This window comes from Chamaea fasciata, unplaced genomic scaffold, assembly GCF_029207755.1.
Source record: "Chamaea fasciata isolate MVZ Bird 193981 ecotype frontalis unplaced genomic scaffold, bChaFas1.0.hap1 SCAF_439, whole genome shotgun sequence".
Taxonomy (NCBI): domain Eukaryota; kingdom Metazoa; phylum Chordata; class Aves; order Passeriformes; family Sylviidae; genus Chamaea; species Chamaea fasciata.
In genome coordinates, this window is record NW_027094524.1 from 37016 (window position 1) to 61746 (window position 24731).

Below are 24731 nucleotides of genomic sequence, written 5' to 3' on the forward strand. Positions count from 1 at the left end.
CAGTGATTCCCAGTATCCCCCAGTGATTCCCAGTATCCCCCAGTGATTCCCAGTATGGCCCCAGTGACTCCCAGTATCCCCCAGTGATTCCCAGTATCCCCCAGTGATTCCCAGTATCCCCCAGTGATTCCCAGTATGGCCCCAGTGATTCCCAGTACGGCCCCAGTGATTCCCAGTACGGCCCCCAGTGATTCCCAGTATGGCCCCAGTGATTCCCAGTATCCCCCAGTGATTCCCAGTACGGCCCCAGTGATTCCCAGTACGGCCCCAGTGATTCCCAGTATGGCCCCAGTGATTCCCAGTACGGCCCTAGTGATTCCCAGTATGGCCCCAGTGATTCCCAGTACGGCCCCAGTGATTCCCTGTATCCCCCAGTGATTCCCAGTACGGCCCCAGTGATTCCCAGTACGGCCCCAGTGATTCCCAGTATCCCCCAGTGATTCCCAGTATGGCCCCAGTGATTCCCAGTATCCCCCAGTGATTCCCAGTATGGCCCCAGTGATTCCCAGTACGGCCCCAGTGATTCCCAGTATCCCCCAGTGATTCCCAGTATGGCCCCAGTGATTCCCAGTATCCCCCAGTGATTCCCAGTATGGCCCCAGTGATTCCCAGTATCCCCCAGTGATTCCCAGTATGGCCCCAGTGATTCCCAGTATCACCCAGTGATTCCCAGTATGGCCCCAGTGATTCCCAGTACGGCCCCAGTGATTCCCAGTATCCCCCAGTGATTCCCAGTATCCCCCAGTGATTCCCAGTATGGCCCCAGTGATTCCCAGTATCCCCCAGTGATTCCCAGTACGGCCCCCAGTGATTCCCAGTACGGCCCCAGTGATTCCCAGTATCCCCCAGTGATTCCCAGTATCCCCCAGTGATTCCCAGTACGGCCCCAGTGATTCCCAGTACGGCCCTAGTGATTCCCAGTATCCCCCAGTGATTCCCAGTACGGCCCCAGTGATTCCCAGTACGGTCCCAGTGATTCCCAGTATGGCCCCCAGTGATTCCCAGTATCCCCCAGTGATTCCCAGTACGGCCCTAGTGATTCCCAGTATCCCCCAGTGATTCCCAGTATCCCCCAGTGATTCCCAGTATCCCCCAGTGATTCCCAGTACGGCCCTAGTGATTCCCAGTATCCCCCAGTGATTCCCAGTACGGCCCCAGTGATTCCCAGTACGGTCCCAGTGATTCCCAGTATGGCCCCCAGTGATTCCCAGTATGGCCCCAGTGATTCCCAGTATCCCCCAGTGATTCCCAGTATGGCCCCAGTGATTCCCAGTATGGCCCCAGTGATTCCCAGTATCCCCCAGTGATTCCCAGTATGGCCCCAGTGATTCCCAGTACGGCCCCAGTGATTCCCAGTATCCCCCAGTGATTCCCAGTACGGCCCCAGTGATTCCCAGTACGGCCCCAGTGATTCCCAGTATGGCCCCAGTGATTCCCAGTACGGCCCCAGTGATTCCCAGTATGGCCCCAGTGATTCCCAGTATCCCCCAGTGATTCCCAGTATGGCCCCAGTGATTCCCAGTACGGCCCCAGTGATTCCCAGTATGGCCCCAGTGATTCCCAGTATCCCCCAGTGATTCCCAGTACGGCCCCAGTGATCCCCAGTATCCCCCAGTGATTCCCAGTATCCCCCAGTGATTCCCAGTACGGCCCCAGTGATTCCCAGTATCCCCCAGTGATTCCCAGTATCCCCCAGTGATTCCCAGTACGGCCCCAGTGATTCCCAGTATGGCCCCCAGTGATTCCCAGTATGGCCCCAGTGATTCCCAGTACGGCCCCAGTGATTCCCAGTATCCCCCAGTGATTCCCAGTATCCCCCAGTGATTCCCAGTACGGCCCCAGTGATTCCCAGTATCCCCCAGTGATTCCCAGTATCCCCCAGTGATTCCCAGTACGGCCCCAGTGATTCCCAGTATCCCCCAGTGATTCCCAGTATGGCCCCAGTGATTCCCAGTATCCCCCAGTGATTCCCAGTACGGCCCCCAGTGATTCCCAGTATGGCCCCAGTGATTCCCAGTATCCCCCAGTGATTCCCAGTATCCCCCAGTGATTCCCAGTATGGCCCCAGTGATTCCCAGTACGGCCCCAGTGATTCCCAGTATCCCCCAGTGATTCCCAGTATGGCCCCAGTGATTCCCAGTACGGCCCCAGTGATTCCCAGTATCCCCCAGTGATTCCCAGTACGGCCCCAGTGATTCCCAGTATGGCCCCAGTGATTCCCAGTACGGCCCCAGTGATTCCCAGTATCCCCCAGTGATTCCCAGTATGGCCCCAGTGATTCCCAGTATCCCCCAGTGATTCCCAGTATCCCCCAGTGATTCCCAGTACGGCCCCAGTGATTCCCAGTATGGCCCCAGTGATTCCCAGTACGGCCCCAGTGATTCCCAGTACGGCCCCAGTGATTCCCAGTATCCCCCAGTGATTCCCAGTATGGCCCCAGTGATTCCCAGCATGGCCCCAGTGATTCCCAGTATCCCCCAGTGATTCCCAGTACGGCCCCAGTGATTCCCAGTATCCCCCAGTGATTCCCAGTACGGCCCCAGTGATTCCCAGTACGGCCCCAGTGATTCCCAGTATCCCCCAGTGATTCCCAGTATGGCCCCAGTGATTCCCAGTATGGCCCCAGTGATTCCCAGTATGGCCCCAGTGATTCCCAGTATAACCCAGTCCCTCCCAGTCCCTCCCAGTTCCCCCCCCGGTTATTTCGGGCCCCCCGCACCTGTCCCTGCCCCTCCCCCACCCGGGGCCTGCACCAGAGCCCCTCCCCCACCCGGACTGGGCCGGGGGCACTGGGATGGACTGGGATGGACTGGGATGGACTGGGATGGACTGGGATGGACTGGGATGGACTGGGATGGACTGGGAGGGACTGGGATGGACTGGGATGGACTGGGAGGGAACTGGGATGGACTGGGAGGGACTGGGATGGACTGGGATGGACTGGGAGGGAACTGGGATGGACTGGGAGGGACTGGGATGGACTGGGATGGACTGGGATGGACTGGGATGGACTGGGAGGGACTGGGAGGGACTGGGAGGGAACTGGGATGGACTGGGATGGACTGGGAGGGAACTGGGATGGACTGGGATGGACTGGGAGGGAACTGGGATGGACTGGGAGGGACTGGGAGGGAACTGGGATGGACTGGGAGGGACTGGGAGGGACTGGGAGGGACTGGGAGGGACTGGGATGGACTGGGAGGGACTGGGATGGACTGGGATGGACTGGGAGGGAACTGGGATGGACTGGGAGGGACTGGGATGGACTGGGAGGGACTGGGATGGACTGGGAGGGACTGGGAGGGACTGGTCCGTACTGGTCCATACTGGTCCACATTGGTCCGTACTGGTCGGTACTGGTCCGTACTGGTCCGTACTGGTCTGTACTGGCCCATACTGGTCCGTACTGGTCCGTACTGGTCCGTACTGGTCCGTACTGGTCTGTACTGGTCCGTACTGGTCCGTACTGGTCCGTACTGGTCTGTACTGGTCCATACTGGTCCATACTGGTCTGTACTGGTCCGTACTGGTCTGTACTGGTCCATACTGGTCCATACTGGTCTGTACTGGCCCATACTGGCCCATACTGGCCCGTACTGGTCCGTACTGGTCCGTACTGGTCTGTACTGGTCCGTACTGGTCTGTACTGGCCCGTACTGGTCCGTACTGGTCTGTACTGGTCCGTACTGGTCTGTACTGGCCCATACTGGTCCATACTGGTCCGTACTGGTCCGTACTGGTCCGTACTGGTCCGTACTGGTCCGTACTGGTCCGTACTGGTCCGTACTGGTCTGTACTGGTCTGTACTGGGAGCCGCGGCCGGTCCCGCTCTGACCCGCGAGGAATTCGGGGCCGCCCCTCCCCCCCCGGCCACCTGTGGCTGCGCTAATTGGCTGAGACTAATGACCGGGGGGTGATTAATGACCGGGGGGTGATTAATGACCCGGGGGTGATTAATGACCGGGGAATGATTAATTACTAGGGGAAATTATTAATTACCGGGTGGGAATGAATAATTACCGGGGTTGTGATTAATTGCTGGGGCGGTTAATGAGCCGGGAATGATTAATTACTGGGGGGGTGTGAATAATTACCGAGGAATAGTTAATTACCGGTTGGAGGGTGTTAATGACCCGGGAATGATTAATGACCCGGGAATGATTAATGACCGGGGAACGATTAATTACCCGGGGAAGACTAATTACCTTGGAATGATTGATTAATGAGCGGGGTGATTAATGAGCGGGAATGCCGGGCGGCCGCAGGGCAGGGGTTAATTAGCTGCCGGCATTAATTATCCTGGAATGATTAATGACCCCGGTGATTAATGAGCCGGGTGATTAATGAGCGGGGTGATTAATGAGCCGGGTGATTAATGAGCGGGAATGCCGGGCGGCCGCAGGGCAGGGGTTAATTAGCTGCCGGCATTAATTATCCTGGAATGATTAATGACCCCGGTGATTAATGAGCGGGGTGATTAATGAGCCGGGTGATTAATGAGCCGGGTGATTAATGAGCGGGAATGCCGGGCGGCCGCAGGGCAGGGGTTAATTAGCTGCCGGCATTAATTATCCTGGAATGATTAATGACCCCGGTGATTAATGACCCCGGTGATTAATGAGCGGGGTGATTAATGAGCCGGGTGATTAATGAGCCGGGTGATTAATGAGCGGGAATGCCGGGCGGCCGCAGGGCAGGGGTTAATTAGCTGCCGGCATTAATTATCCTGGAATGATTAATGACCCCGGTGATTAATGACCCCGGTGATTAATGAGCCGGGTGATTAATGAGCGGGGTGATTAATGAGCCGGGTGATTAATGAGCGGGGTGATTAATGAGCGGGAATGCCGGGCGGCCGCAGGGCAGGGGTTAATTAGCTGCCGGCATTAATTATCCTGGAATGATTAATGACCCCGGTGATTAATGACCCCGGTGATTAATGACCCCGGTGATTAATGAGCCGGGTGATTAATGAGCGGGGTGATTAATGAGCCGGGTGATTAATGAGCGGGAATGCCGGGCGGCCGCAGGGCAGGGGTTAATTAGCTGCCGGCATTAATTACGGGGGAAGGGCCGCGACCGCGACAGGTGCGGGAACAGGTGCGGGGGGGGAGGGGAGGGACCGGGGGGGGACTGGGAGAGACTGGGAGAGACTGGGTTATACTGGGATAAACTGGGGGGGGACTGGGGTGGACTGGGTTATACTGGGATAAACTGGGGGGGACTGGGGGGGACTGGGTTATACTGGGATGAACTGGGGGGGACTGGGAGAGACTGGGAGAGACTGGGGCGGACTGGGTTATACTGGGATAAACTGGGGGGACTGGGGGGGACTGGGTTATACTGGGATAAACTGGGGGGGACTGGGAGAGACTGGGAGAGACTGGGGCGGACTGGGTTATACTGGGATAAACTGGGGGGGACTGGGGGGGGACTGGGTTATACTGGGATAAACTGGGGGGGACTGGGAGAGACTGGGTTATACTGGGATAAACTGGGGGGGACTGGGGTGGACTGGGTTATACTGGGATAAACTGGGGGGACTGGGGGGGACTGGGTTATACTGGGATAAACTGGGGGGACTGGGGGGGACTGGGTTATACTGGGATAAACTGGGGGGGACTGGGGGGGACTGGGTTATACTGGGATAAACTGGGGGGGACTGGGAGAGACTGGGTTATACTGGGATAAACTGGGGGGGACTGGGGGGGACTGGGTTATACTGGGATAAACTGGGGGGGACTGGGGGGGACTGGGAGAGACTGGGGTGGACTGGGTTATACTGGGATAAACTGGGGGGACTGGGGGGGACTGGGTTATACTGGGATAAACTGGGGGGGACTGGGTTATACTGGGATAAACTGGGGGGGACTGGGGGGGACTGGGTTATACTGGGATAAACTGGGGGGGACTGGGGGGGACTGGGTTATACTGGGATAAACTGGGGGGACTGGGGGGGACTGGGTTATACTGGGATAAACTGGGGGGGACTGGGGGGGACTGGGAGAGACTGGGGTGGACTGGGTTATACTGGGATAAACTGGGGGGACTGGGGGGGACTGGGTTATACTGGGATAAACTGGGGGGGACTGGGTTATACTGGGATAAACTGGGGGGGACTGGGGGGGACTGGGTTATACTGGGATAAACTGGGGGGACTGGGGGGGACTGGGTTATACTGGGATGAACTGGGGGGACTGGGGGGGACTGGGTTATACTGGGATAAACTGGGGGGGACTGGGTTATACTGGGACAAACTGGGGGGGACTGGGGGGGACTGGGTTATACTGGGATAGACTGGGGGGGACTGGAGGGGACTGGGTTATACTGGGATAAACTGGGGCGGACTGGGGGGGGACCTGGGGGGGGACTGCGTTATACTGGAATATACTGGGAGGGACTGGGATGGACTGGGGGGGGGGCACTGGGAGGTGCTGGGGTGGGCCCGGTCCTTGGCACAGGGTTTGGGGACACCAGTATCCTCCCAGTATGGCCCAGTATGGCCCCAGTATCCTCCCAGTATGGCCCAGTATGGCCCCAGTAACCTCCCAGTATGGCCCAGTATGGCCCAATATGGCCCAGTATCCTCCCAGTACAGCCCAGCACGGCCCAGTCCAGCTCCACGCGCCCCCAGGGACACTCCCAGTCCCCCCCAGTATATCCCAGTGACCCCAAACCCCCAGTGTCCCCCCAGTGTCCCCCCAGTGTCCCCAGTGTCCCCAGTGTCCCCCAGTGTCCCCCCAGTGTCCCCCCAGTGTCCCCAGTGTCCCCAGTGTCCCCAGTGTCCCCCAGTGTCCCCAGTGTCCCCCAGTATCCCCAGTGTCCCCCCAGTGTCCCCCCAGTGTCCCCAGTGTCCCCCAATGTCCCCAGTGTCCCCAGTGTCCCCCCAGTGTCCCCAGTGTCCCCAATCCCCCCAGTGTCCCCCAGTGTCCCCCCAGTGTCCCCAGTGTCCCCAGTGTCCCCAGTGTCCCCCCAGTGTCCCCAGTGTCCCCCAGTGTCCCCCCAGTGTCCCCCCAGTGTCCCCCAGTGTCCCCCCAGTGTCCCCCCAGTGTCCCCAGTGTCCCCAGTGTCCCCCCAGTGTCCCCAGTGTCCCCCCAGTGTCCCCAGTGTCCCCAGTGTCCCCCCAGTGTCCCCCAGTGTCCCCCCAGTGTCCCCCAGTGTCCCCCCAGTGTCCCCCCAGTGTCCCCAGTGTCCCCAGTGTCCCCCCAGTGTCCCCCCAGTGTCCCCCAGTGTCCCCCAGTGTCCCCAGTGTCCCCCAGTGTCCCCCCAGTGTCCCCCCAGTGTCCCCCAGTGTCCCCCCAGTGTCCCCAGTGTCCCCAATCCCCCCAGTGTCCCCCCAGTGTCCCCCAGTGTCCCCAGTGTCCCCCCAGTGTCCCCCCAGTGTCCCCCCAGTGTCCCCCAGTGTCCCCCCAGTGTCCCCCAGTGTCCCCAATCCCCCCAGTGTCCCCCCAGTGTCCCCCAGTGTCCCCAGTGTCCCCCCAGTGTCCCCCCAGTGTCCCCCCAGTGTCCCCAGTGTCCCCCCAGTGTCCCCCCAGTGTCCCCCCAGTGTCCCCCAGTGTCCCCCAGTGTCCCCAGTGTCCCCCAGTGTCCCCCAGTGTCCCCCCAGTGTCCCCCAGTGTCCCCCAGTGTCCCCCCAGTGTCCCCCCAATGTCCCCCAGTGTCCCCCAGTGTCACCCCAGTGTCCCCCCAGTGTCCCCCAGTGTCACCCCAGTGTCCCCCCAGTGTCCCCAGTGTCCCCCCAGTGTCCCCAGTGTCCCCAGTGTCCCCAGTGTCCCCCAGTATCCCCAGTGTCCCCCCAGTGTCCCCAGTGTCCCCAGTGTCCCCCAGTGTCCCCCCAGTGTCCCCCCAGTGTCCCCCCAGTGTCCCCAGTGTCCCCAGTGTCCCCCCAGTGTCCCCCCAGTGTCCCCAGTGTCCCCCAGTGTCCCCCAGTGTCCCCCCAGTGTCCCCAGTGTCCCCAGTGTCCCCAGTGTCCCCCCAGTGTCCCCCAGTGTCCCCAGTGTCCCCAGTGTCCCCAGTGTCCCCCCAGTGTCCCCCAGTGTCCCCCCAGTGTCCCCCAGTGTCCCCAGTGTCCCCAGTGTCCCCCCAGTGTCCCCCAGTGTCCCCAGTGTCCCCAGTGTCCCCGCGCAGGTGACAGAGCCCGGCGGGGCGGTGGCGCCGCGGCCGCGGGAAACTCTGAGTCACAACGGCGGGGCCGGCGGGGGGGACACGGGGACAGCGCGGGGACAGCGCGGGGACAGCGCGGGGACACCTGCGGACGGCCACAGCGCCCCGACACAGGTGACACCGCGGCCGGGGGGCCCCGGGGAGCCCGCGGGACACTCGGGGACACCTGGGGGGACCCTGGGGACAGCTGGGGCACCCTGGGGACACCTGGGGACACCTGGGGACCCTTGGGGCACCCTGGGGACACTTGGGGACAGCTGGGGCACCCTGGGGACAGCTGGGGCACCCCGGGGACACCTGGGGACAGCTGGGGACAGCTGGGGCACCCTGGTAACACTCGGGGACGGCTGGGGACACCTGGGGACACGTGGGACACCCTCGGGGACAGCTGGGGGACCCTGGTAACACTCGGGGACAGCTGGCGACCCTTGGGGCACCCTGGACACCCTCGGGGACAACTGGGGGACCCTGGGGACAGGTGGGACCCTCGGAGCACCCTGGGGACACTTGGGGACACTTGGGGACCCCTAGGGACACTTGGGGCACCCTGGGGACACTTGGGGACAGCTGGGGGACCCTGGGGACACGTGGGGACACTTGGGGCACCCTGGGGACACTTGGGGACACCTGGGGCACCCTGGGGACAGCTGGGACCCTTGGGCCCCCCCCGGGGCCACCTGGGCGGGCGGCGGGGCCCCGCGGGGACAGCTGGGGACAGGGGACAGGTGGCCCTGCTGGCACTGGGGACACTGGGGGGAGGGGAACAGGTGGGGAGGGGGAGGGGAGGGGGGACACCGGGACTGGGAGGGGCTGGGAGGGACTGGGATGGACTGGGGTATACTGGGACAGACTGGGTTATACTGGGATGGACTGGGATGGACTGGGATGGACTGGGATAGACTGGGATGGACTGGGTTATACTGGGATGGACTGGGACGGACTGGGTTATACTGGGATGGACTGGGATGGACTGGGAGGGACTGGAAGGGACTGGGATATACTGGGTTATACTGGGACGGACTGAGTTATACTGGGATGGACTGGGATGGACTGGGACGGACTGGGTTATACTGGGATAGACTGGGTTATACTGGGACGGACTGGGTTAGACTGGGATGGACTGGGACGGACTGGGTTATACTGGGATAGACTGGGTTATACTGGGACGGACTGGGTTATACTGGGATGGACTGGGATGGACTGGGACGGACTGGGTTATACTGGGATAGACTGGGTTATACTGGGACGGACTGGGTTATACTGGGACAGACTGGGATAGACTGGGACGGACTGGGTTATACTGGGATGGACTGGGATAGACTGGGAGGGACTGGAAGGGACTGGGATGTACTGGGTTATACTGGGACGGACTGAGTTATACTGGGATGGACTGGGATGGACCGGGACGGACTGGGTTATACTGGGACAGACTGGGTTATACTGGGACGGACTGGGTTATACTGGGACGGACTGGGTTATACTGGGATGGACTGGGATAGACTGGGAGGGACTGGAAGGGACTGGGATGTACTGGGTTATACTGGGACGGACTGAGTTATACTGGGATGGACTGGGATGGACCGGGACGGACTGAGTTATACTGGGATAGACTGGGTTATACTGGGACGGACTGGGTTAGACTGGGACGGACTGGGACGGACTGGGTTATACTGGGATAGACTGGGTTATACTGGGACGGACTGGGTTATACTGGGATGGACTGGGATGGACTGGGACGGACTGGGTTATACTGGGATAGACTGGGTTATACTGGGACAGACTGGGTTATACTGGGACGGACTGGGTTATACTGGGATGGACTGGGTTATACTGGGACAGACTGGGATAGACTGGGATGGACTGGGACGGACTGGGTTATACTGGGATGGACTGGGATAGACTGGGAGGGACTGGAAGGGACTGGGATGTACTGGGTTATACTGGGATAGACTGGGTTATACTGGGATGGACTGGGTTAGACTGGGACGGACTGGGTTATACTGGGATAGACTGGGTTATACTGGGATGGACTGGGTTATACTGGTCCTTATTATTTTTTTATTTTTTTATTTATTACTTTTTTTTTTTTTTTTTTTACTTCCTGTTTTATACTGGTCCATACTGGTCCATACTGGTCCGTAGTGGTTTATACTGGTCCATACCGGTCCGTACTGGTCCATACTGGTTTATACTGGTCCATACTGGTCCATACTGGTGTGGAGGCCAGCAAGGATGAGGATGAGGGTGGGACTGGGCTGGGTTATACTGGTCCACACTGGTCCATACTGGTCCGTAGTGGTTTATACCGGTCCATACCGGTCCGTACTGGTCCATACTGGTCCATACCGGTCCATACCGGTCCATACCGGTCCGTACTGGTCCATACTGGTCCGTACTGGTGCGCAGGCCATGGAGGCCCCCTCGGAGGCCAGCGAGGACGAGGCCGACGACGAGGAGTCGGTGGCGCGGGCTCAGGAGCGCCTCCTGCAGGCGCTGATGGCGCGCGCGGGCCGGGAGCTGCCCCGGCGGGAGCTGGAGCGCGACTGGGACGTACTGGGAGAACTGGGCAGCGGCTCCTACGGCCGCGTCCTGCTGGCACGGCCCCGCCGCGGAGGTGAGGGCGCACCTGGGCGCACCTGGGCGCACCTGGGGGCACCTGGGGTATCCACAGACACACCTGGGGGCACCTGGGGGCACCTGGGGGCACCTGGGGTATCCACAGACACACCTGGGGGCACCTGGGGGCACCTGGGGATACCTGGGATATCCACAGACACACCTGGGGGCACCTGGGGGCACCTGGGGATACCTGGGATATCCACAGACACACCTGGGGGCACCTGGGCGCACCTGGGGATACCTGGGATATCCACAGACACACCTGGGGGCACCTGGGGATACCTGGGGGCACCTGGGGTATCCACAGACACACCTGAGCGCACCTGGGGGCACCTGGGGATACACCTAGAGTATTCACAGACACACCTGGGGGCACCTGGGCGCACCTGGGGGCACCTGGGCACACCTAGGGTATCCACAGACACACCTGGGCACACCTGGGGGCACCTGGGCACACCTGGGCACACCTGGGCAGTGGCTCCTATGGCCAGGTGGTGCTGGCAGAGCCCCAGAATGGAGGTGAGGGGGCACCTGGGCACACCTGAGTGCAGCTGGTGCAGCCCCAGGTGAGCCCAGGTGTGTTACCTGTCCACAGCTCTGTCCGTGCTTGTCCCAGGTGTGTCCCTGACCCAGCTGACCCAGCTGTTACCTGTCCCAGGTGTGTTCCCTGTCCCCAGGTGTGTCCCAGCTGACCCAGGTGTGTCTCTCCCTGTCCCAGGTGCGTCCTTACCTGTCCCAGGTGTGTTCCCTGTCTCTCTCCCAGGTGTGTAACCTGAACCTGCTGACCCAGCTGTGTTACCTGTCCAGGCGTGTCTGTCCCTGACCCAGGTGTGTTACCTGTGCAGGTGTATCCCTGTCCAGGTGTGTTCCCTGTCCCAGCTGACCCAGCTGTGTTACCCGTCCAGGTGTATCCCTGTCCAGGTGTGTTCCCTGTCCCTGTCCCAGGTGTGTCCCTGTCCAGGTGTGTTCCCTGTCCCTGACCCAGGTGTGTTCCCTGTCCAGGTGTGTCTGTCCCTGACCCAGGTGTGTCCCTGTTCAGGTGTATCCCTGTCCAGGTGTGTTCCCTGTCCCTGTCCCAGGTGTGTCCCTGTCCAGGTGTGTTCCCTGTCCCTGTCCAGGTGTGTTACCTGTCCCAGCTGACCCAGGTGTGTTCCCTGTCCAGGTGTGTCCCTGTCCAGGTGTGTTCCCTGTCCCTGACCCAGGTGCGTCCTTACCTGCCCAGGTGTGTCTGTTACCTGACCCAGCTGTGTTACCTGTCCCAGGTGTGTCCCTGTCCAGGTGTGTTCCCTGTCCAGGTGTGTCCCTGTCCAGGTGTGTTCCCTGTCCAGGTGTGTTCCCTGTCCAGGTGTGTTCCCTGTCCCAGCTGACCCAGGTGTGTTCCCTGTCCAGGTGTGTCCCTGTCCCTGACCCAGGTGCCTCCTTACCTGCCCAGATGTGTCTGTTACCTGTCCCAGCTGTGTTACCTGTCCCAGGTGTGTTCCCTATCCAGGTGTGTTCCCTGTCCAGGTGTGTCCCTGTCCAGGTGTGTTCCCTGTCCAGCTGTGTCCCTGTCCAGGTGTGTCCCTGTCCAGGTGTGTCCCTGTCCAGGTGTGTCCCTGTCCAGGTGTGTTCCCTGTCCCAGCTGACCCAGGTGTGTCCCTGTCCCAGGTGTGTCCCTGTCCAGGTGTGTTCCCTGTCCAGCTGTGTCCCTGTCCAGGTGTGTTCCCTGTCCAGGTGTGTTCCTGTCCCAGCTGACCCAGGTGTGTCTGTTCCCTGTCCCAGGTGTGTCCCTGTCCAGGTGTGTCCCTGTCCAGGTGTGTTCCCTGTCCCAGCTGACCCAGGTGTGTCCCTGTCCCAGGTGTGTCCCTGTCCAGGTGTGTTCCCTGTCCAGCTGTGTCCCTGTCCAGGTGTGTTCCCTGTCCAGGTGTGTTCCTGTCCCAGCTGACCCAGGTGTGTCTGTTCCCTGTCCCAGGTGTGTCCCTGTCCAGGTGTGTCCCTGTCCAGGTGTTTTCCCTGTCCCAGCTGACCCAGGTGTGTCTGTTCCCTGTCCAGGTGTGTTCCCTGTCCAGGTGTGTCCCTGTCCCAGCTGACCCAGGTGTGTCTGTTCCCTGTCCCAGGTGTGTCCCTGTCCAGGTGTGTTCCTGTCCCAGCTGACCCAGGTGTGTCTGTTCCCTGTCCAGGTGTGTCCCTGTCCAGGTGTGTTCCCTGTCCCAGCTGACCCAGGTGTGTCCCTGTCCCAGCTGTGTCCCTGTCCAGGTGTGTTCCCTGTCCAGGTGTGTTCCTGTCCCAGCTGACCCAGGTGTGTCTGTTCCCTGTCCAGGTGTGTTCCCTGTCCAGGTGTGTCCCTGTCCCAGGTGTGTTCCCTGTCCAGGTGTGTCCCTGTCCCAGCTGACCCAGGTGTGTCTGTTCCCTGTCCCAGGTGTGTCCCTGTCCAGGTGTGTCCCCGTCCCTGACCCAGGTGCCTCCTTACCTGCCCAGGTGCGCAGGTGGCGCTGAAGCTGCTGTCCAAGGAGCGAACGGCCAGGGGCGCCTTCCTGCGGGAGTTCTGCACTCACCTGTGCCTGCGGGGGGCGCTCACCTGCGTGCAGGTGCTGCCGCCGCCCTTCGAGACGCCCACGGAGTTCGGCTTCGCCCAGGAGCTCGCACCTGCCGGCGACCTGTGCGGCCTCCTCACACCTGGGGTGAGTCACACCTGGGGACCGCCGGGGGCAGGTGAGAGGGACGGGACGGGTGAGACGGGGGGGACAGGTGCGGACAGGTGGGGACAGGTGAGACAGGTGGGGGGACAGGTGGGGACAGGTGGGGACAGGTGAGACAGGTGGGGGACAGGTGCGGACAGGTGTGGACAGGTGAGACAGGTGGGGGACAGGTGGGGACAGGTGTGGACAGGTGTGGCACAGACATGCGCCTGTGTGGGAGGACAGGTGTGCACAGGTGACCTCTCAGGTGTCTCTCGGGGGACACAGCCCGGGGTTGGTGACAGTGCCGAGTGTCCCCAGATGCCCCCAGGTGTGTTACCTGACCCCAGGTGACCCCAGGTGTATTTACCTGTCCCCAGGTGTGTTTACCTGTCCCCAGGTGTGTTTACCTGTCCCCAGATGTATTCACCTGTCCCCAGGTGTATTTACCTGACCCCAGGTGACCCCAGGTGTATTTACCTGACCCCAGGTGTGTTACCTGACCCCGGGTGACCCCAGGTGTGTTACCTGATCTCAGGCGTGTCCCCCGTCCCCAGGTGTGTTTACCTGTCCCCAGGTGTGTTACCTGACCCCAGGTGACCCCAGGTGTGTTACCTGACCCCAGGCGTGTCCCCCGTCCCCAGGTGTATTTACCTGTCCCCAGGTGTGTTACCTGACCCCAGGTGTCCCCAGGTGTGTTTACCTGACCCCAGGTGACCCCAGGTGTGTTACCTGACCCCAGGCGTGTCCCCCGTCCCCAGGTGTGTTACCTGACCCCAGGTGACCCCAGGTGTGTTACCTGACCCCAGGCGTGTCCCCCGTCCCCAGGTGTATTTACCTGTCCCCAGGTGTGTTTACCTGACCCCAGGTGACCCCAGGTGTGTTTACCTGACCCCAGGCGTGTCCCCCGTTCCCAGGTGTGTTACCTGACCCCAGGTGACCCCAGGTGTGTTTACCTGACCCCAGGTGACCCCAGGTGTGTTTACCTGACCCCAGGCGTGTCCCCCGTTCCCAGGTGTGTTACCTGACCCCAGGTGACCCCAGGTGTGTTACCTGATCTCAGGCGTGTCCCCTGTCCCCAGGTGTGTTTACCTGACCCCAGGTGACCCCAGGTGTGTTTACCTGACCCCAGGCGTGTCCCCCATCCCCAGGTGTGTTTACCTGACCCCAGGTGTATTTACCTGTCCCCAGGTGTATTTACCTGACCCCAGGCGTGTCCCCTGTCCCCAGGTGTGTTTACCTGTCCCCAGGTGTGTTTACCTGACCCCAGGTGTCCCCAGGTGTGTTTACCTGACCCCAGGTGACCCCAGGTGTGTTACCTGACCCCAGGTGACCCCAGGCGTGTCCCCCGTCCCCAGGTGTGTTACCTGACCCCAGGTGACCCCAGGTGTGTTACCTGACCCCAGGCGTGTCCCCCGTCCCCAGGTGTGTTACCTGTCCCCAGGTGTGTTACCTGACCCCAGGTGTCCCCAGGTGTGTTTACCTGACCCCAGGTGACCCCAGGTGTGTTTACCTGACCCCAGGCGTGTCCCCCGTCCCCAGGTGTGTTACCTGACCCCAGGTGACCCCAGGCGTGTCCCCCGTCCCCAGGTGTGTTACCTGTCCCCAGGTGTGTTACCTGACCCCAGGTGACCCCAGGTGTGTTTACCTGACCCCAGGCGTGTCCCCCGTCCCCAGGTGTGTTTACCTGACCCCAGGTGTATTTACCTGTCCCCAGGTGTATTTACCTGTCCCCAGGTGTGTTCCCTGTCCCCAGGTGTGTTTACCTGACCCCAGGTGACCCCAGGTGTGTTACCTGACCCCAGGCGTGTCCCCCGTCCCCAGGTGGGCCTCCCCGAGGCTCAGGTGAAGCGCTGCGCCGCCCAGGTGTCGGCAGCCCTGGCTTACCTGCACGGCCACGCCCTGGTCCACCGCGACCTGAAGCTGGACAACGTGCTGGCCTTCGACCCCGAGTGTCACCTGGTCAAGGTGTGCGACTTCGGCCTGACTCGGGTGCTGGGCTGGCAGGTGAGGCCGGCGCCGGGCCCCGCCCCTTACGCCGCGCCCGAGCTGTGGCACCTGAGCGCAGGTGAGGCGGGGCTGAGGGCGGAGCCGGCGCTGGACACCTGGGCCTTCGGCGTGCTGCTCTTCGCGCTGCTCACCGGCGCCTTCCCCTGGGCCTCACCTGCGCGCTCCGACCCCGCCTACCGCCGCTTCCGCGCCTGGCACGGCCGCACCTGCCCGGGCCGGGCCCCGCCCAGGCCGCCGCGCACCTGGCGGCCGCTGGGGGAGGCGGCGCTGCACCTGCTGCGGGGGCTGCTGCACCCCCAGCCCGGCCGCCGCTGCCCACCTGGGGAGGTGGGCAGGTACCTGGGCAGGCCCTGGACAGGTGAGGGGGCACAGGGGAGCTCGGAGGGGGAGAGCTCGGCAGGTGAGGGGGGGAGTGGCCAGGTGAGCTCGGCAGGTGAGGGGGGGAGCGGCCAGGTGAGCTCGGCAGGTGAGGGGGGGAGCGGCCAGGTGAGCTCGGCGGGTGAGGGGGGGAGTGGCCAGGTGAGCTCGGCAGGTGAGGAGGGGAGCGGCCAGGTGAGCTCGGCAGGTGAGGGGGGGAGTGGGCAGGTGAGCTCGGCAGGTGAGGAGGGGAGCGGCCAGGTGAGCTCGGCGGGTGAGGGGGGGAGCGGCCAGGTGAGCTCGGCAGGTGAGGGGGGGAGCGGCCAGGTGAGCTCGGCAGGTGAGGGGGGGGAGCGGCCAGGTGAGCTCGGCGGGTGAGGGGGGGAGTGGCCAGGTGAGCTCGGCAGGTGAGGAGGGGAGCGGCCAGGTGAGCTCGGCAGGTGAGGGGGGGAGTGGGCAGGTGAGCTCGGCAGGTGAGGAGGGGAGCGGCCAGGTGAGCTCGGCGGGTGAGGGGGGGAGCGGCCAGGTGAGCTCGGCGGGTGAGGAGGGGAGCGGCCAGGTGAGCTCGGCGGGTGAGGGGGGGAGTGGCCAGGTGAGCTCGGCAGGTGAGGGGGGGAGTGGCCAGGTGAGCCCTGCAGGTGAGGGGGGGAGCGGCCAGGTGAGCCCTGCAGGTGAGGGGGGGAGCGGCCAGGTGAGCTCGGCGGGTGAGGAGGGGAGCGGCCAGGTGAGCTCGGCGGGTGAGGGGGGGAGTGGCCAGGTGAGCTCGGCAGGTGAGGGGGGGAGTGGCCAGGTGAGCCCTGCAGGTGAGGGGGGGCGTGGCCAGGTGAGCCCGGCAGGTGAGGGGGGGCGTGGCCAGGTGAGCTCGGCAGGTGAGGGGGGCAGCGGCCAGGTGAGCTCGGCGGGTGAGGGGGGGCGTGGCCAGGTGAGCCCGGCAGGTGACTCCAGGACCTCCAGCAGTGAGGTGGGGACACCTGGGCAGGTGAGGGAGAGGCCCGGAGGGTGGATAGAAACACCTGGACGTGGGCTGGGAACACCTGGGCAGGTGAGATGGAAACACCTGGAGATGGGCTAGAGACACCTGGAATGGGCTGGAAACACCTGGAATGGGATGGACACACCTGGACAGGTGATGGACACACCTGGAGTGGGATGGACACACCTGGACAGGTGATGGACACACCTGGAATGGGATGGACACACCTGGACAGGTGATGGACACACCTGGACAGGTGATGGACACACCTGGAATGGGATGGACACACCTGGACAGGTGATGGACACACCTGGACAGGTGATGGACACACCTGGACGGGTGATGGACACACCTGGAGTGGGATGGACACACCTGGACAGGTGATGGACACACCTGGAGCCCCAGCCGGGGTTACCTGTGCCCAGCCGGGGATCCCGAATTCAATAAAATTCCCGGATTTTGCCGCTTTTTTGTCTCCGGGTTTTTACCTGTCCAGGTAAAAAACAAAAAAAAACCAAAAAAACAAAAAAGGGGAGAAAAAGGAAAAATGGGGAAAATTGGGGAAAAAATGGGAAAAGGGGGAAAATTGGGGAAAAAAATTGGGGAAATTGGGGAAAAGGGGGGGAAAAAAAGAGGAAAAGGTGGGAAAATTGGGATAAAACGGGAAATTGGGGGGAAATGGGAAAAGAGGGAAAAATCGGGGGAAAACGGGGAAAAATTGGGTGGAAAACTGGGAAAATCGGGGAAAAGTTGAGGAAATTGGGGAAAACGGAGGAAAAAAATCAGGGAAAAGGTTGGGAAAAGCGAGGGGAATGGGGAGAAAAAGTGGGAAAAGGGCGGGAAAAGGGCGGGAAAAGGGCGGGAAAAGGGCGGGGAGGGGGCGGGAAATGAGGGAAATTGTGGGAAAAGAGACGGGAAACGGTGGGGAAGGGACAGAAAGGGAGGAAAAACCGGGAAAAGAGCAGACGCCGGTGGGAAAACGCCGGGAAAAGGGAAAACGCCGGGAAAAGGTGGGAAAACGACGGGAAAAAGGTGGGAAAACGACGGGAAAACGGTGGGAAAAGGTGGGAAAACGCCGGGAAAAGGCGGAATTTTGCCAGGTTCCCCTTGGATTCGGGTTCAGGATCAACAATCCCAGAAACCTTCGGCCCTTCCCGCTTTTGCCTCCGCGGTGATCCCGGGAAAATCCGGGAATTCCGGGTCCGAAGGTTCCTGCCCAGGGCGGCGGCTCCGGCCGGGAACAGTTCCCGGATCCAGGTGGAGTTGGGGGAATTTTCCCTGGATTCTGACGGATTTGGGGAATTTTCCCTGGATTCTGACGGATTTGGGGAATTTTCCCCGGATTCTGACGGATTTTGGGAATTTTCCCTGGATTCTGACGGATTTTGGGAATTTTCCCTGAATTCCGGTGGATTTGGGGGAATTTTCCCCGGATTCTGACAGATTTTTGGAATTTTCCCTGGATTCAGGTGAATTTTGGGAATTTTCCCTGGATTCTGGCAGATTTTTGGGAGCATTTCTCCGGATCCAGGTGGATTTTGGGGAATTTTTCCTGAATCCCGGGGGGGTTTTTGGGAACTTTCCCCCGGATTCCGGCGGATTTTTGGGAATTTCCCCCCGAATCCCGGCGGATTTTGGGAATTCTCCCCCGGCCGGGGGGTTTTTGGGAATTTGGCGCTGAGGGGCGGCCAGCAGGCGGGCGCTGCTTTCCCCGGGGTTTCTTTGGCTCGGCGCCTTTGGGATTTATCCAGGGACAATCCCGGAGCCGCCCCGGACCCTTCCCGTCCCAATTCCCCTTCCTCCCCCTTTTCCCTTCTCTTGCCCTTTCCCCCTTTTCCCATTTCCCCTCCTTTCCCTTTCCCCACTTTTTTCCTCTTTTCACTTCCCCTTCCCTCCTTTTCCCTTTTCCCTTTTCCCCCTTTTTTCCCTTTTCCCTTTTCCCCTTTTTTCCCTTTTCCCCTTTTTCTCCTTTTCCCTTTTCCCCTTTCCCCCTTTTTTCCCTTTTCCCCCTTTTTTCCCTTTTCCCTTTTCCCCTTTTCCCCCTTTTCTCCCTTTTCCCCTTTTTCTCCTTTTCCCTTTTCCCTTTTCCCCTTTTTTCCCTTTTCCCCTTTTTTCCCTTTTCCCCTTTTTCCCCCATTCCCCTTTTCCTTTTCCCCCTTTTCCCTTCCCTCTTTTTTTACCCTTTTTCTTCTCTTTTTCCTTTTATTTTTTCCCTTTTTTTCCCTTTTTTCCCCCTTTCCCCCTTTTCCCCTTTTCCCCCTTTTTTCCCTTTTCCCTTTTCCCTTTTCCCCTTTTTTCCCTTTTCCCCTTTTTCCCCCATTCCCCTTTTCCTTTTCCCCCTTTTCCCTTCCCTCTTTTTTTACCCTTTTTCTTCTCTTTTTCCTTTTATTTTTTCCCTTTTTTCCCTTTTTTCCCCTTTCCCCCCCTTTTCCTTTTTCCCCTTTTCCCTCTTTTTCTTCTCTTTTCCCTTTTCCCCCCTTTCCCCCTTTTCCCTTTTCCCCTTTTCCCTTTTCCCTTTTCCCCTTTCCCCCTTTCCCTTTTTCCCCTTTTCCCTCTTTTTCTGCCTTCCCTCCCCCTTTTCCCTTTCCCCCCCTTTCCCCCTTTTCCCCTTTCCCATCCCATTCCCGTTTTCCCCCTCTCCCCATTTCCTTTCCCCACTGACCCCAAACCCTTCCCAAGGAATTCCCGACCCCAATTCCCGACCCCCGATCCCCGGGAGTTCCCTTTTCCTGCAGGACCGGGACCGGGATCGGGATCGGGATCAGGAATGGGATCGGGATCAGGATCGGGATCGGGATCGGGATCGGGATCGGGACCGGGATCGGGATCGGGATCGGGATCCGGGATCCCGACCCCGCTGCTGCTCCTGCTGCTCTCCGCCCTCCATCCCATAATAGGCGAGTCTGTGGGATGGGGAAAGGAACTCCTGGGATCAGAATTCCCACGGGAGGCCGGGAATTCCCGGGGACGGTGAAGCCCAAACAATTCCGGGAGCACGAAACCCAAAACATTCAGGAATGTGGGGCCCAAAGAATTCCGGGATGCCGAACGCCAAAAATTCCAGGAATATTAAACCCAAAGAATTTTGGGATATTGAGCCCAAAGAATTCCAGGATGTTAAACCCAAAGAATCCCGGGATTTTGAACCCAAGGAATCCCGGGATATTGATCCCCCCAAAAATTCGGGAATATCGATCCCGTACAATTCCAGAACGTTAAACCCGGAGAATTCCGGAACACTGATCTGCAAACAATTCGGGAATATCGATTCCCACCCATTCCCGCTTTGTTAAACCCAGAGAATAATCCCGGGAATTCCGGGATACTGAAGCCCCGAAATCCTGGAATATCGATCCCGAAGGATTCGGGAATATCGATCCCAGCCCAGGAACTCCGGGAATTTTCCGGCAGGGCCCGGTCCCGGCTGCGTCCTCCGGCAACGGCCGCAACCTGACGGGAATTCCGGAGAATCCCGGGAATTCCGCCGGGAATTCCGCCGCCGGCGGCTCCCTGCTGCTCCGGCCGGGCGCCGGCAACGCCGCGTCCTGCCGGGCGCCGGATCCGCGGCTCCCGACGGCGGCGGAATCGTCCGTGGTCATCGCCGGTGAGGAGGAAACCCCGGGAACGTCCCCGGGAAAAACCGGGAATTCTGCCGCGGGGATTCAAGGCGTTCGTGGGGGAAATCCGGGCGGATTTTCTGCGTTCGGGGGTTTTTTCCTTTTCCCGGGGTTTGGAGGTGTGGGAATGATCCCGGAGTTGGGCCGGGCTGGGTTTGAGTGGGAGCGGGGATGGGGAGGGACGGAATTCCCAGTTCGGGAACGATGGAATTCCCAGTTTGGGAACGATGGAATTCCCAGTTTGGGAACGATGGAATTCCCAGTTTGGGGATGGAATTCCCAGTTTGGGATGGAATTCCTGGGTTTTGGGGATGGGGAGGGATGGAATTCCCAGTTTGGGAACGAGGGAATTCCCAGTTTGGGATGGGGAATTCCCAGTTTGGGAACGATGGAATTCCCAGTTTGGGAACGATGGAATTCCCAGTCTGGGAACGATGGAATTCCCAGTTTGGGATGGAATTCCTGGGTTTTGGGGATGGGGAGGGATGGAATTCCCAGTTTGGGAACGATGGAATTCCCAGTTTGGGATGGGGAATTCCCAGTTTGGGAACGATGGAATTCCCAGTTTGGGAACGATGGAATTCCCAGTTTGGGATGGGGAATTCCCAGTTTGGGAACGATGGAATTCCCAGTTTGGGAACGATGGAATTCCCAGTTTGGGGATGGGGAATTCCCAGTCTGGGGCTGGAATTCCCACTTTGGGGATGGGGAATTCCCAGTTTGGGGATTGGGAATTCCCAGTTTGGGAATGGGGAATTCCCAGTCTGGGGCTGGAATTCCCAGTTTGGGGATGGGGAATTCCCAGTCTGGGAACGATGGAATTCCCAGTTTGGGAACGATGGAATTCCCAGTCTGGGGCTGGAATTCCCAGTTTGGAGATGGGGAATTCCCAGTTTTGGGATGGGGAATTCCCAGTTTGGGAACGATGGAATTCCCAGTTTGGGATGGAATTCCCAGTTTGGGAACGATGGAATTCCCAGTTTGGGGATTGGGAATTCCCAGTTTGGGGATTGGGAATTCCCAGTTTGGGGATGGGGAATTCCCAGTTTGGGGATTGGGAATTCCCAGTTTGGGGGATTGGGAATTCCCACTTTGGGGATGGGGAATTCCCAGTTTGGGGATTGGGAATTCCCAGTTTGGGAATGGGGGAATTCCCAGTTTGGAGATGGGGAATTCCCAGTCTGGGGCTGGAATTCCCAGTCTGGGGCTGGAATTCCCACTTTGGGGCGGGAATTCCCATTCTCCCGCCACGATTCCCGGCATTCCCTCGGCAGCCGTGCTCTTCCCGGCCTCGTCCCCGTGGCTCCCGCCGCTGCTCCTGGGGCTGGCGGCCGCCTGCGCCCTGCGCCGTCAGCCCCCGTTCACGACGTTCCCGACATTCCCGACATTCCCGACATTCCCGACATTCCCGACATTCCCGGATTTCCCACCTTTCGCTCCACGTTTCTCCTCCTCTTTTCCCGGTTTTCCTCCTCCTCTCCCGTTTTTCCCCTTCCGCTTTTCCGGTTTTTTCTCATTCCCCCGTTCCCGACGTTCCCGACATTCCCGGATTTCCCACCTTCCATCCCACCTTACAATTAAAAGTTAATTAACAGTTCCTTACCCATTAATTAACTGCTGACGAGCCATTAATGACCCATTTATTGACCATTAATTACCCCTTAAATACCCATTAATGAGCCCTAATCTACCCATTTATTAGCCCCCAATTACCCATTAATTGCTCATTAATTACCCATTCATGTCCCAATCATTACCATTAATTACCGATAATTGATCTTTATTTTACCCAATTATCGCCAGTTGATTACCCGCTGACTAACCATTCATTACCCATTAATTACCCATTAATTGCCCGTTCGTTTCCAATTGAACACCATTGATTACCAATTAATGCATTAATTACCCGTCCAGTTCCCATTGGATACTAATTAATTACCGAATAATTATCCATAAATTGCCCCTTAATTACTCGTTAATTGCCCATTAATGACTTTTTCCCGCTCGGCGTTTCGCAGGGAACCGCCGGGTCCTGGCTCAGCAGCGTGAGTGCAATTAATTAGTTCGTTAATTAATCTCCCGATGAGGGCGCCGCTTACCCTGGGTGATCGGCCAAAAAATTCCGAATTCTTTGGGAGGTTCGAGGGTGAAAATTCCCAAAAAAAGCCAAAAAAAAATCGGGAATCGTTGGCTGGAAATGGTGGGAAAAGAAATCGTGGGTTGGGAATGAAATAGATAAAATAAATAAAATTAAAAAAAATAATTTAAATTAAAATTAAAAATTAAAAAATGAAATTAAAAAAAACCAAATTCAAAACGAAAATGAAAATTTTAAATTAAATTTTTTTAAAAAAACAACGAAGGCAGCGGAGGAGAAATTGTTAAAATTTAGAATTTCTAGAAATTACCTTGATTTTTATTTTGATGCGAATTTATCGGAAATTAATTCCTGTTTCTAAATTAATCCCGAAATGATAAAACGGGGAAAGAAAAAAGGGAAAAGGGGAAAAGGGAAATCTGGGATCGATGGGATTTTTGGAGGGGAAATTCCAAAGAAAAGGGAAATCTGGGATCGATGGGATTTTGAGGGGGGAAATTCCAAAGGAAAGGGAAAAGGGAAATCTGGGATCGATGGGATTTTTGGAGGGGAAATTCCAAAGGAAGGGAAATCTGGGATCGATGGGATTTTTGGAGGGGAAATTCCAAAGGAAAGGGAAATCTGGGATCGATGGGATTTTGGAGGGGAAATTCCAAAGGAAAGGGAAAATCTGGGATCGATGGGATTTTTGGAGGGGAAATTCCAAAGGAAAGGGAAATCTGGGATCGATGGGATTTTTGGAGGGGAAATTCCAAAGGAAAGGGAAATCTGGATCGATGGGATTTTTGGAGGGGAAAATTCCAAAGGAAGGGAAATCTGGGATCGATGGGATTTGGAGAGGGGAAATTCCAAAGGAAAGGGAAATCTGGGATCGATGGGATTTTTGGAGGGGAAATTCCAAAGGAAAGGGAAATCTGGGATCGATGGGATTTTTGGAGGGGAAATTCCAAAGGAAAGGGAAATCTGGGATCGATGGGATTTGGAGAGGGGAAATTCCAAAGGGAGAAGGGAAATCTGGGATCGATGGGATTTGGAGCGTCCCCGGGGGCGGGATCCGGCGGGATCCGGCGGGATCCGGCGGGAGCGCGGCCGGGGGAAGGGAAGGGAAAAGGGGAACGAGTGCGGAAGGAAATCCCGGAACTCCACGAGAAACGGCAGCGGCGGGGAGGAAACGCAATCGGTTAAATCGAATCGAATCGAATCGGATTAAATTAAATTAAATTAAATTAAATTAAATTAGGTTAAATTGAAAGAAATTGAATGGAATTGAATGGAATTGAATTGAATTAAATTGAATTAAACCAAATTAAATTGAATTAAACCAAATTGAATTGAATTAAATTGAGTAAAATTGAATGAAATTGAATTAAATTAAATTGAATGAAATTGAATTGGATTAAACTAAATTAAATTGAACTGAATTAAGTTAAATTGAATTAAATTGAGTTAAATTGAATTGAATTAGATTAAATTAAATTAAATTAAATTGAATTAAATTGAATTAAATTGAATTAAATTGAATTAAATTGAATTAAACTGAATTGAATTAAATTATGTTAAATTGAATGAAATTGAATTGGATTAAACTAAATTAAATTGAACTGAATTGAATTGAATTAAGTTAAATTGAATTAAATTGAATTGAATTAAACTGAATTGAATTAAATTAAATTGAATTAAATTGAATGAAATTAAATTGAATGAAATTGAATTGAATTAAGTTAAATTGAGTTAAATTGAATGAAATTGAATTGAATTAAATTGAATGAAATTGGATTGGATTAAACTGAATTAAATTGAACTGAATTGAATTGAATTAAGTTAAATTGAATTAAATGGAGTTGAATTGAATTGAATTAGATTAAATTAAGTTAAATTAAGTTAAATTAAATTGAATAATTAAATTGAATTAAATTGAATTCAACTGAATTGAATTAAATTATGTTAAATTGAATTAAATTGAGTTAAATTGAATTGAATTAAACTGAATTGAATTAAATTGAATTAAATTGAATGAAATTAAATTGAATGAAATTGAATTGAATGAAATTAAATTGAGTTAAATTGAATGAAATCAAATTAAAGAAATCAAATTAAATTGAATGAAATCAAATTGAATTGAATGAAATTTAATTCAGTTAATTAACTGGAATTCGTTCAATGGGATTGAATTCAGTGGCCTCGAATGAAATAATTCCCGGTTCCCGTCTCCGTGGCAGGAACGGCGCAGCGGGAGA

The 24731-nt window shown here is 57.4% G+C and overlaps 1 protein-coding gene across 1 annotated transcript in view; it reads left to right on the forward strand.

Moving 5' to 3' along the window:
- Positions 1-10604: 10604 nt before the first annotated feature.
- The window catches only part of LOC136305488 (uncharacterized), a 29052-nt gene continuing 14925 nt past the window's right edge, over positions 10605-24731 (forward strand). The window contains 7 exon segments of the mRNA XM_066208737.1: positions 10605-10777; positions 13240-13442; positions 15264-15849; positions 19515-19684; positions 20191-20383; positions 21671-21745; positions 22415-22441. Coding sequence (XP_066064834.1) covers positions 10660-10777; positions 13240-13442; positions 15264-15849; positions 19515-19684; positions 20191-20383; positions 21671-21745; positions 22415-22441 — 1372 coding nt within the window. The 5' untranslated portion in view covers positions 10605-10659.